The sequence below is a fragment of the Papio anubis genome, chromosome 15 (genome assembly GCF_008728515.1).
Source record: "Papio anubis isolate 15944 chromosome 15, Panubis1.0, whole genome shotgun sequence".
NCBI lineage: Eukaryota > Metazoa > Chordata > Mammalia > Primates > Cercopithecidae > Papio > Papio anubis.
The window spans coordinates 74,203,907-74,216,015 of record NC_044990.1 but is presented as its reverse complement, the minus strand read 5'-3'; the positions used below and the strand labels follow the sequence as shown (position 1 = coordinate 74,216,015).

At 36.4% G+C, this 12,109-nt stretch overlaps 1 protein-coding gene across 3 annotated transcripts in view; it reads right to left on the bottom strand.

Moving 5' to 3' along the window:
• DNAJC3 (DnaJ heat shock protein family (Hsp40) member C3) overlaps positions 1-12,109 on the bottom strand; it is a 121,910-nt gene that overhangs the window by 66,275 nt on the left and 43,526 nt on the right. For 2 of the 3 annotated variants that reach the window (XM_009192098.4, XM_031655605.1), the window contains exons 3-4: positions 9,193-9,317; positions 7,320-7,394 (exon numbers count right to left, since the gene is read on the bottom strand). In XM_009192098.4, the coding sequence (XP_009190362.3) occupies positions 7,320-7,394; positions 9,193-9,317 (200 nt within the window). Of the gene's footprint in view, positions 1-7,319; positions 7,395-9,192; positions 9,318-12,008; positions 12,083-12,109 lie in introns of those variants that run through there. The other variant, XM_021929725.2, reaches the window with a different exon arrangement.

The following is a 12,109-nucleotide window of genomic DNA, read 5'->3' as shown; positions in this document are numbered from 1 at the left end:
GGCGGATCACCCGAGGTAAGAAGTTCGAGATCAGCCTGGCCAAAATGGCAAAACCCCATTTCTACTAAAAACACAAAAATTAGCTGGGTGTGGTGGTGTGTGCCTGTAGTCCCAGCTACTCTGCAGGCTGAAGCAGGAGAACTGCCTGAACCCAGGAGGTGGAGGTTGCAGCGAGCTGAGATTGCATCACTGCACTCCAGCCTAGGTGACAGAGCAAGACTGTCTCACAAAAAACAAAAAGACAAAAGTCATTACATAATAATAAATGGATCAGTTCAGCAAGAGGATATAACAATTCTAAATATATATGTACCCAACATATGTTAAGGCAAATATTACTAGATATAAAAGGAAAGACAAGATAATAATAGTGGGGGACTTTAATACCCCACTCTCAGCATTACATAGATCATATAGACAGAAAATCAACAAAAAAAGTTGGCTATAACTGAACTTTAGAGCAAACAGACTTAACAGACATTCACAGAACATTTTACCCTAAAACAGTAGAATATACATTCTGCTCATCAGTATATGCAACATTCTCAAGAGCAGACGTATATTAGGCCATAAAACAAGTATCAACAAATTTTTAAATATCAAAATCATGTAAGTACTTTCTCAGACCACACTGGAAGAAAACTAGAAATTAATACCAAGAGGAAATTTGGAAAGTATACAAATACACGAAAACTGGGTCAAGAAATCAAGATGGAAATAAAAAAAATTTTTTGAAACAAACGAAAATGGAAATACAACATACCAAAACTTATGGAATACAGCCAAAGCAGTGCTAAGAGAAAACTTTGTAGCAATAAACACATATATCAAAAAAAAAAATTTCAAATAATCTAACATGCATCCCAAGAAACCAGAAAAGGAAGAACAAACCCAAAATTAGTAGAAGAAAAAAAATAATAAAGATCACGGCAGAACTAAATGAAATTGAGACTAAAAAAACAACACAAGGGATCAAAGAAACAAAAAGTTGGTTTTATGAAAAGATAAACACATTGATAAACCACAAGCTAGATTAACCAAGAAAAAACGAGAAAAGGCCCAAATAATCAAAATCAGAAACAAAAAGGAAATATTGTAACTCATACCCAAGAAATATAAAAAATCCCCCAAAGACTATTATTAGCAACTATCTAATAACAAACTGGAAAATCTAGAGGAAATGATAAATTCCTGGAAACCTACAACCTACCAAGGCTGAACCAGGAAGAAACAGAAAACCTGAATAGACCAGTAACAAGATTAAATCAGTAATTAAAAAGTCTCCCAACAAAGAGAAGCCCAGGACTGGATGGATTCATTGCCAAATTCTTCCAAACGTATAAAGGAGAAATAATACCAACTCTCCTCAAATTATTACAAAAACTGAAGTGGTGGGAATTCTCCCACTCATTCTATGAGGCCAGAATTATCTTGAAACCAAAACCAGACAAGGACACAAGAAAGAAAGAAAACTACAGGCCAATGTCTTTGAGGAACACAGATGGAAACATCCTCAATGAAATACTAGCAAACTGAATCCAATAGCATGACAAAAAGGTAAGACACCAGCTGGGTGCAGTGGCTGATGCCTGTAATCTTGGCACTCTAGGAGGCCAAGGTGGAAGGATCTCTTAAGTCCAGGAGTTTGAGACCAGCCTGTGCAACAAAGTGCGACCCAGTCTAAAAAAAAAAAAAAAAATTAGCCAGGCATGGTGGTGCACACCTGTGGTCCCAGCTCATCAGGAGGCTCAGGCCAGAGGATCACTTGAGCCCAGTAGGTTGAGGCTGCAGTGAGTCATGTCTGCACCACTGCACTCCAGCCTGGGCAACACAGGAAGACCCTATCTCAAACAAAAACGAAACCAGAAAACATAAGACACCATGATCAAGTGGGATTTATCCCAGAGACATAAGAATGGTTCAACATTTAGAAACCATTATGTGATACATCACATGGACAAAACAAAGGGTAAAAACCATACAATCATCTCAAAAGATACAGTAAAAGCATCTGATAAAATTCAAAGCCCCCCTCAGGACAAAAACTCTAAACAAACTAGGCATAGAAGGAACATATCTCAACAAAATAAAGATCATTATGACAAATCCACAGTTAACATCATAGTGAATGGGGTAAAATTGAAAGCCTTTCCTCTAAGAACTGAAACAAGACAAAGATGCATACCTTCACCACTCTTACTCAATGTAGTACTGGGATTCCTAGGCAGACCAGTCAGGCAAGAGGGAGAAATAAAAGGCATCCAAATTCAAAAACATGAAGTCAAATTGTCCCTCTTTGCAGATGACATGATTTTATATTTAGAAAAACCAAAAGACTCCAAAATAAACTCTCAGAACTATTTTTTTTTCATTCAGTAAAGTTTCAGGATACAAAATCAACATACAAAAATCAATAGCATCTCTATACACCAATAATGAAATCAGTTAAAAAGAAATTAAGAAGGCAATCCCATTCACAATAGCAATAATAAAAATAAAATTCCCAGGAGAAAATTTAACCAAGGAATTGGAAGACTTCTACAAAGAAAACTACAAAATACTGATGAAAGAAATTTAAAAAGACAAAAACAAATGGTAAGACATCCTATGCTCACAAATCAGAATTAACATTGTTAAAATGACCATACTACCCAAAGCAATCTACAGATTCAAGGATATCTGTGATATCCTTCTGTGAAGGATTTTTTCACAGAAATAGAAAAAACAATCATACAATTCATATGAAACCAAAACAGAGCCTGAATAGCCAAAGCAATCCTGAGCAAAAAGAACAAGGAGGCATCAGGCTACCTGACTTCAAAGTATATTACAAGGCTATAGTGACCAAAACAGCATGGTACTGGTATAAAACCAGACACATACATCAATGGAACAGATTAGAGAACCCAGAAATAAATCCATGTACTTACAGCAACTGATTTTTAACAAAGGGGCTGAGAACATATATTGGGGAGAGGACACCCTCTTCAATTAATGGTGCTGTGAAAACTGGATATCTATATGCAGCAGATTGAAACTGGATCCCTGTCTCTAAGTACAAAAATCAACACAAATGCCTTAAAGACTTAAACATAAGACCTAAAATGATAAAGCTACTAGAAGAAAACATGGGGAAAACGCTTTAAGACACGGTCTAGGCAAAGTTTTTATGGCCAAGATCTCAAATGCACAAGCAAGAAAAAAATAAACAAATGGTATTATATTAAACTAAAAAGCTTCTGGGCTGGGAATGGTGGTTCACACCTGTAAACCTACCACTGTGGGAGGCCAAAGTGGGAGGATCACTTGAGGCCAGGAGTTTAAGACCAGCCTGGGTAACACAGCACGATCCTATCTCTACAAAAAATGTTTTAAAATTAGCCAGGCCTAGTGATACATACCTGTAGTCTCAGTTACTCGGGGGGCTGAGGCAGGGGGATCGCTTGAGCCCAGGAATCTGAGGCTGCAGTAAGCCATGATCATGCCACTGTACTCCAGCATAGGTGACAGAGACCCCAACTCAAAATGTAAAAATAATAAGCCTCTGCATAGCAAAAGACATAATCAACAGAGTGGACAGACAAGTTGTTGACTAGAGAAAATACATGCAAACTATTCATCCAACAAGCAGCTAATACACAGAATATACAAGGAACTGAAAGCAGTCAACAATAAGAAAACAAAAAATCCCATTTAAAAATGGGCAAAGGACATAAACAGACATTTCTCAAAAGGCATACAAATAGCCAACAGCTATGTGAAAAAATGTTCAACATCACTAATCATCAGGGAAATGCAAATCAAAACAATAACAAGAACACCTCACCCAGTTAGAATGGCTACCATAAAAAGACAAAAAATAACGGATGCTGGCAAGAATGCAGAGAAAAGGGAACTCTCATACACTGTTGGCAGGAATGTAAATTAGTACAGCCACTATGTAAAACAGTATGGAGATTTCTCAGAAAACTAAAAATAGAACTACTACACAATCAAAATCAGTATATCAAAGGGATACCTGTACCCTCATGTTTATTGCAGCGCTATTCACAATAGTAAAGATAAGGAATCATACCAAATGTGCCCATCTACAGATAAATTAATAAAGTATGGGGGGGGGTGTGTGTGTGTGGAGAGAGGGACAGGGAGAGGGAGAAGGATGGGGAGAGGGAGAGGGAGAGGGAGAAGGATGGGGAGAGGAAGAGGGAGAGAGAGAGGGAGGGGGAGGAGGGGAGGGGAGGGGAGGGAGAGGGGGAGAAGGGAAGAGAGAGAAAGAGAGAGAGAGTGAGAGACAATGAATGAACAAGAATGGGATACTACCTGGCCATAAAAAAGAACTAAAATCATGTTCATATGCAGCCACATGGATGGAACTGGAGGTTATTAGTGAAATATAAGCCAGGCACAGAAAGACAAACAGTGCATGTTCTCACATATATGTGGGAGGAAAAAAAAGTTAATCTCATAGAGTTACAGAGTAGGATGATAGACACAATAGACATTAGAGACTGGAAAGGGTGTGTCAGTGGGATGCGGGGATGAAGAGAGGTTAATGGGTACAAACACAGCGAAGAGGAATAAGAGGCAATGTTTAATAGCAAAGTAGGGTAGTTAACAACATACTATTTCAAAATAGCTGGAAGAGAGGATGTGAAATGTTCCCAACACACAGAAATGAAAAATATTCAGTGATGGATACTCTGAATACCCTGACTTGATCATCACACAGTCTATGCATATAATAAAGCATCACGTATTCCTCATAAATACATAAATATGCACAAATACTATGTATTAATTTAAAAATTAGACATTTTCTTCTACAAAACACCCTGTGAAGAGGATGAAAGGAAAAGCTTCAAACTGAGAGAAAATATTTGCAAACCACATATCCAACAAAGTCTCTAAAATATATAAAGGACATTTAAAACACAACAATAAAAAAGCAAACAAGCCAATTAGAACATGGGCAGAAAACATGAACAGAAATTTCATTGAAAAGGACTTACAGATGGCAAATAAGCACAGGAAACAATGTTCAACATCATTAGTAATCAGGGAAATCCAAATTAAAACCACAATATAGCAACACACCTACCAGAATGGCCAAAATAAAAAATAATGACAATTCCAAATGCCGGCAAGACTGCAGAGGAATGTAAAATGGTACAGTCACTCTGGAAAGCAATTTAGTGCTTTCTACAAAATAAACATGCAATAACCATACAACCCAGTAACTGCACTCCTGGACATTTATCCCAGGGATCACAAAAATTCATGTTCACACGAACATCTGTATAAGAATGTTCACGGCAGCTTTATTTGCAATAGCCAAGAAATGGAAACAACCCAAATGTCCATCAGCATCTAAAAGGAACAAACTAAGTGGGATATGTAAAAATCTAGATAAATCTCCAGAAAATTATGCTGAGTTTAAAAAGTCAATTCTAAAAGGTTGTATAACATTTGATTCCAGTTATGTAAGATTTTAGAAATGTCAAAATTTAAGAAATGAATATCAAATTAGTGGATGCCAGAAAGTATGACTAGGGGGCCAGAGCAGGGTGGGATGGAAATTGGCATGGTTAAAAAGGGTAACAGGAAGGATCTCAGGGTAACAGAACACCAAGTCAGTGTCTTGACTATGGCGGTAGGTACATGAACCAACACATGTGATAAAGTATATGGAATACATGCAACAAAGAAATGAATACTACTAAAACTGAGGAAATCTGAATAGATTGATATATTGTATCAGTGTCAATATCCTGGTTGTGATACAGTGCTATAGTTTTACACTATAGATAAATTCATAGGTACAAAAACAACTTTGTTATTGGAGGAACCTGGGTAAATGGTACCTGTAATCTCTTTGTATTATTTCTTACCACTGCATGAAAATCTACAATTATCTCAATAAAAATTCCAATTAAAACTAAAAGATAATTCAATACAGATATACATTCTCATGGAAGAATCCCTGTAACAACAGTAAGAGCAGTTTTAAGAACACACTAGCAGAAATATGACTGCCAAAGAGCAATCTAAAAAGCAGAAAGTCTGTGAGAGTCCACCTCCTTGTTTCTGAGAAGTTTTAATATCGATCACAGAAAAGACAATAACCCAAGGCATATCCAAGGTACCAAGATCTCAGTTATCCAGAAGAACATATACAATGCTCAATAAGGATTGATTTGTGCTAAAACTATATCCTAAATTATTGCTAAGACTACTCTAAAGTTTAATTGGAAAAAAAAAATCTAAGTAACAGATTTAAGCATCTGCTAGAAGCAGAAACACATTCTCATGTTTTATAATTCATTCATCCATTTGACAAACGTTTAGGCAACACCTTCTTTGAACAAAGGCCTGGGCTAGGGAAAGGTTACTCCGGCACTCTCACCTTCCACCACCCGGCCTTGAGCCTGCTCTCAAGCATCTTCCCAAATAGGAGGGGAGATCAGATAAAAAGAAACTGATACCTAATTTTATTGAGACCACAAAGCAGTTTCTGATCCAATACAATTAAATGTTTTTTGATTTATCCACAGATGACAGAGTGTGGTGACAAGGGTTATGATAATGTTAGAAATTTTAGTTTTCTTTTCAGAGTGGTTATCATCACAGTAACTATAAAAATGCAATACAAACTATAAAAAATGCAAGTAATAAACAGTGGCTTATATACCCTTTCTAGACCACTCCAGAAACAAACCCATGTAAAATAAAAATGCTAGTCTTTAAAACAAGCCAAATGAGGGCATAAAAAGACCAGCTAAGTGTCTCTAACCAAATCATTTTTTAGTATATACCCCCTTCAATGACACAAAATCTGTGACATTCCCTAACAAATCCAAAGCACTTTACACTTTGTAAAGCAGCCATAATGGATGACTGCAAAATTCCTTAAGAATATGTTTCATTACTCCTCTCAAATCAAATGAAGGGTCTACAAAAGGACAGATCCAAAGCCCAATAAGGATTAACAAGGGCTTTAAAAGCAGCTCAGCTGACATCTTTAGATTCTCATAGTGGACAAAGCAGAACAAGTAAGCTGTATCAACTGAGTTAAGATTATGTATCTATTGGGTACGCTTTACCTTTCAACTGTTAACAGGATTCTTTGATGTCTGCCATCAAATAGTAATTCAGGATTTGTGATTCTTAAATACACAAATCAGGCTATTCTCTATTTACTTACTGTCTAAGACTATTGACTCTTAGCTATAAAATTACTATTAACTGTCATAATATAAAAAAGGTCCAATATGTTCTCTCAAAATAACATCTTCCTAGAGTCAAATACAAATTGAACTTACCACTTTTTTAAAATCATCTTCTGCTTCATCAAGTTTTCCTTGTTTGAGTAATAAGTGACCTCTCTGTAATCTTGCCTAGAAAAAAAGGGGGTGGGGAATTATCTTGAATATTATAGATTTCTAAATCTTTTTAAACACTAAGAATAAAACTAAATAAACAAATTATTAATATTTATTTTTCCAATTGCACATCTGACTTGACACCAAGAATAATTCCTGGAACCAATGAATGTGTATAATTTTTCTTAAAGTATGCTTCCTCAAAAATACTTTTGTTCTACCCAAGAAAACTGAAAACATGTCCACACAAAAAGTTGTACATGTATGTTCACAATGATAGCCAAAAAGTGGAAATAACCAAATTCCCATCAACTAAATCAATATATAAATATATCCATACAATAGTATTCAGCCATAAAAAGGAATGACATATTGACATGTGCTACATGAATGAACCTTGAAAACATTATGCTAAGTGAAAGAAGTCAGACACAAAAGGCCAAACAGTATACGATGTTATAGTATATGAAACAAACGTCTAAGTGGTTGCCAGGAGCTAGGGAAGCAATGGGGAGTGACCGCTAATAGGTACAGCGCTTCTTTGGGGGGTGATAAAAGTGTCTTACAAGTAGCTAGTGGTGACCACTGCACAACCTGTAAATATACTAAAAACCACTGAATACTTTTAAAGGGTAAGTGTGATGGCATATAAATTATATCTCAATTTTTAAAAATACTTTTTGCCCTACAATAAAAGTTGCGTATGTTGGGACTTTACCAAAGTCTCTTCCCTTTTAACATGCATCAGTTTCTCCCCCTTCATCTGATATTCCTCTTCTTCTAATGTGTATAATCCCATTTCTTTCAAGAATACCAACTCTGTATACCAATGAAGCCACACCAATATTCCACTTAACCCTATATACATTACTTTTACAGTACATAAAATTTTCCTAACCCTGTTAAATTCATCAATACAATAAAAAGCAAGATTAAACTATCATAAAAAGCCATTTCAGCTATCACAATACTAAGAAAATGAGCCATTTAACCTTTGTGAAAGGTTGTGCTTGCTTAGCTGTGTAAGATAAATCTGAAAAATATTTGAGATTTGGGAATTCCATCTTAAAATATTAGTAATATCTCAAATCAAACATTCACCCCATATCTAATCAGTTATCTCAAATCCTTCTCCAAATACAGTAGGAAATAAATAATAAATGGTTATCAAATTAATTCTGAAACCATCTAATTGGTCAGTGGTTGTCAATTTCTACCTCTAAAAGCCCCACCTGAGTTCTACCTCATGAGTCCCTCCCTGTTCACATGTCTGTCACAACCTTTATGGTGACCTGCCAATCATCAGGATTTCCTACTAGGCTACAGGTTTCTCCAATGCCTGAAGCTTGTGGATGGGTTCCAGGGAATGTCTCTGCTAATTTAGCATTTTATTGTCACCACAAATCACAGCCCAGTTAAGTAATCCCCACTTTACTCTTCCTGGTACAGCCTTAAGTAGAACTGCCGTCAGTCACCTGATAGCCTCTTAATTCAGCCTCTTCATCCACTCATGTCTCAGTCTCACATCTTGCCTCACACTCCATCCTCCACACAGATTTGTCTTTCTAAACCACAAAGCTGACATCACTGCCAGACTTCGGAAAAAAAAACATCTAATGTACCCGCTGTTCTCCTTCACACAGATGTTTGATTCTAGGGACTCTGAATTTCTCTTGTTCCTCAGTCCACTATATCACTGTAGCTTTGATCTCTTCCAGCTATGTCTAGCATGCTAGTCCTCACCTTATGAAACAAATTAACTCTAACCAAGTTCTGTTAAGTTCCCTTTTAAAGAAAGTTTAGATATACTTACTGCAGTGAAGTCCATCTTCAACTGAATCACTTTAGTTAAATCAGGAAGTGCAGCTTTTGATTTACCCATAGCTAAAAAGACAGTAGCCCTCCGATAATAAGCAATATAGTTATCAGGGTCACCATCTGAAAATTAAAATATTACCTCTTAGTCATTTATTCAAAAATTAAAAAAAAAAAAAAAAAAACAACAAATCACCTGGACAGTATCAGCATTCTCAACTCTACTAAGATGGACATTAAGAAAAGAATCTCATCATCAAAAAGGAGTCACGTTGCCTAGCAAGATCAGTGCAAACAGACCTAGAATAGGGGTCAGCCAACTATAGCCCGAGTCACATCCAACCAGCAGACTTCAGTTAAGAATGTTTTTCACATTTCTTAAAAGTTGCCCAAAAAAAGAAAGAACAAAAGAAAAATATAAGACTGTGGCTGCAAAGCTCAAAATACTTGTCTAGCCCTTTAGAAAAAAAGTTTGCAAACCCCTGGTCTAGAATATTAACTATATTCAATTTATAACCTTTTTCTAGGGGGCGTGGGGGACAAGGTCTCTGTCACCTAGGCTGGAGTACAGTGGCATGATCATGGCCCTCTCTGCAGCCTTGATCTCCCACGCTCAAGCAATCCTGTCACCTCGGCCTTCTGAGAGGCTGGGACAACAGGCGTATTCCACCACAGCCAGCTAATTTTTTTTTTTTTAATTTTTTGTAGAGAGTCTCACCATGTTGTCCAAGCTGGTCTTGAACTCCTGGCTCCAGCAACCCTCCTACCTCAGCTTCCCAAAATGCTGGGATTACAGGCATGAGCCACTGCACCCAGCCTCAACTCATAACTTTTATAAGTATGCAATTCAGTTTGTCTCTGCGGAGATTTTTCTAAGTGAAATACTAAGAATGTGGACTACGCACATTAGTGTACAGGGTTTTAGAAATGTATAAACCTCTGACTAAATTGATATATTGAATGTATAATCTCTGCTCCCTCACAAACTCCAACTAGAATGGAGGTGAAGAAATAAAGGTACAAGGACAAAGGAGGAGAACAGAAATGAGAGAGACTAGAGAAAGGGACTAGAAAAGTTAACATTTATAAGGAACGCAGAAAGATGAATTAGGTTTCTCAGCTAATTTTTCTCTGCTTATTAGCACCTACAAACTAGAGAAAAGAGTGGATTCAATCAGAAGCAAATCTTCTGCAGAACAATCCTTCTAAAACACAATTTGGAAATATAAGTATATAAAGAATTCTAAAACTAACCTTGACAAAAGCCGGCCATCAATCTTTTAAAAATAAAAGATTTATCTGCTCAGGTGTTCATCATCAGAAGATACACAATTAACCTCCCTGAAAGTTATACTCCTAAAGTTTTTGTCACCTGGAAAAATTACAATAGAAGAATCTATATGGCAGGACAGTCCATAATCATTCAAAATTATGGTTGTGAACAGTTGTTAATGGCATTGAAAATGCCAGGGGAAGATGGGTCAGAAAAAGAGATTAGGCTATACAAACAAACGTGAAAGAAGACATACAAATGGCCAATGAGCACATGAAAAGATGCTCACCATCACAAATCATTAGGAAAATGCATATCAAAACCACACTGATCTGCATGGGGGAACAAACATACTAATAAAAACTAAAAAAGCAAAACCAAAAAAAAAAAAACAAACCACATTGAGATACCAGTTCACACCCATTAGGATGGCCATTATGAAAAATAAAAAGATAAAATAACAAGTGTTCACAAGGTGTGGAGAAATTGGAGCACTTGGGCACTGTTGGTGGGATGTAAAATGGTATGGCCACTGTGGAAAACAGTAAGATGATTTCTCAAAAAATTAAATGTAAAATTACCATGTGGTCCAGTAATTCTACTACTGTGTATATACACCAAAGAAATAAAAGCAAGGGTCAAATATGTATTCAAACACAGCTGTTCATAGCAGTATTATTCACAATAGGCCAAAGACAGAAACAACCCCAAAGTCCGGAAGTGGATGACTGGATAAACAAAAGGTGGGATATACTATACATACAACAGGTTATTCATTCAGCCTTAGAGAGAAATGAAACTCCCAGGCATGCTACAACATGGATGAACCTTAAAAACATTATGCTAAGTGAAATAAGCCAAGACACAAAAGGAAAATATTGCATATGAGGTACCTAACCTACTCATATAATAGAGACAGAAGGTAGAATAGTAGTTCCCAGGGGCTGGTGTAGAGGGTTAGGAATAGGGCCCTATTGTTTAATGGATACAGAGTTTCAGTTTGGGATAATGAAAAAGTTCTGGAGATGGATACTGATGACTCCCCAACAATTTGAACACACTTAAGGCCACTGAATTGTACACTTACAAATGGTTAAAATGGTAAATTTTCATGCACTTTACCACAATAAAAAAGTAAAAGTATGAACCAGTCAGAAAAAACTGTATTTTTTAAAAAAGGAATTGGGTATTTTAACAATAAAAAAACCTTCTTTTTCTTCAATCTAAAAACGAAAATATATGATCCCAGCTAATCGTCACTAAAATTTCTTTACTAAACAACTTCCCTTAGGAGGCAAGTACAGGAGAGCAAAATCAGTAGCCTGAATATAGGATATTTCTTACAAAATACTGTAATTAACTTGAGCAAAGAGTAGGAAACAGAGTAACTACATTTAGAACATGCTTGATATACAGTATTTTTCAGTTCAGTTTATATTTTATTTGTATTGTGCAATAAATTAAAATTTTATGGGTTTGGTTTGTGAACTGGCCATAGAATGATTTCATACCTAAGAATTACTAACATTTAAGTGACGCACCAGAGAGCCGAAGGCAGTTCACTGCATGTCAACAGTGGCTATCCATGCAGAGATGGGGTTTCTTCTTCCTGCAGTCCATGTGTTCCAAAATGTTTCACAAC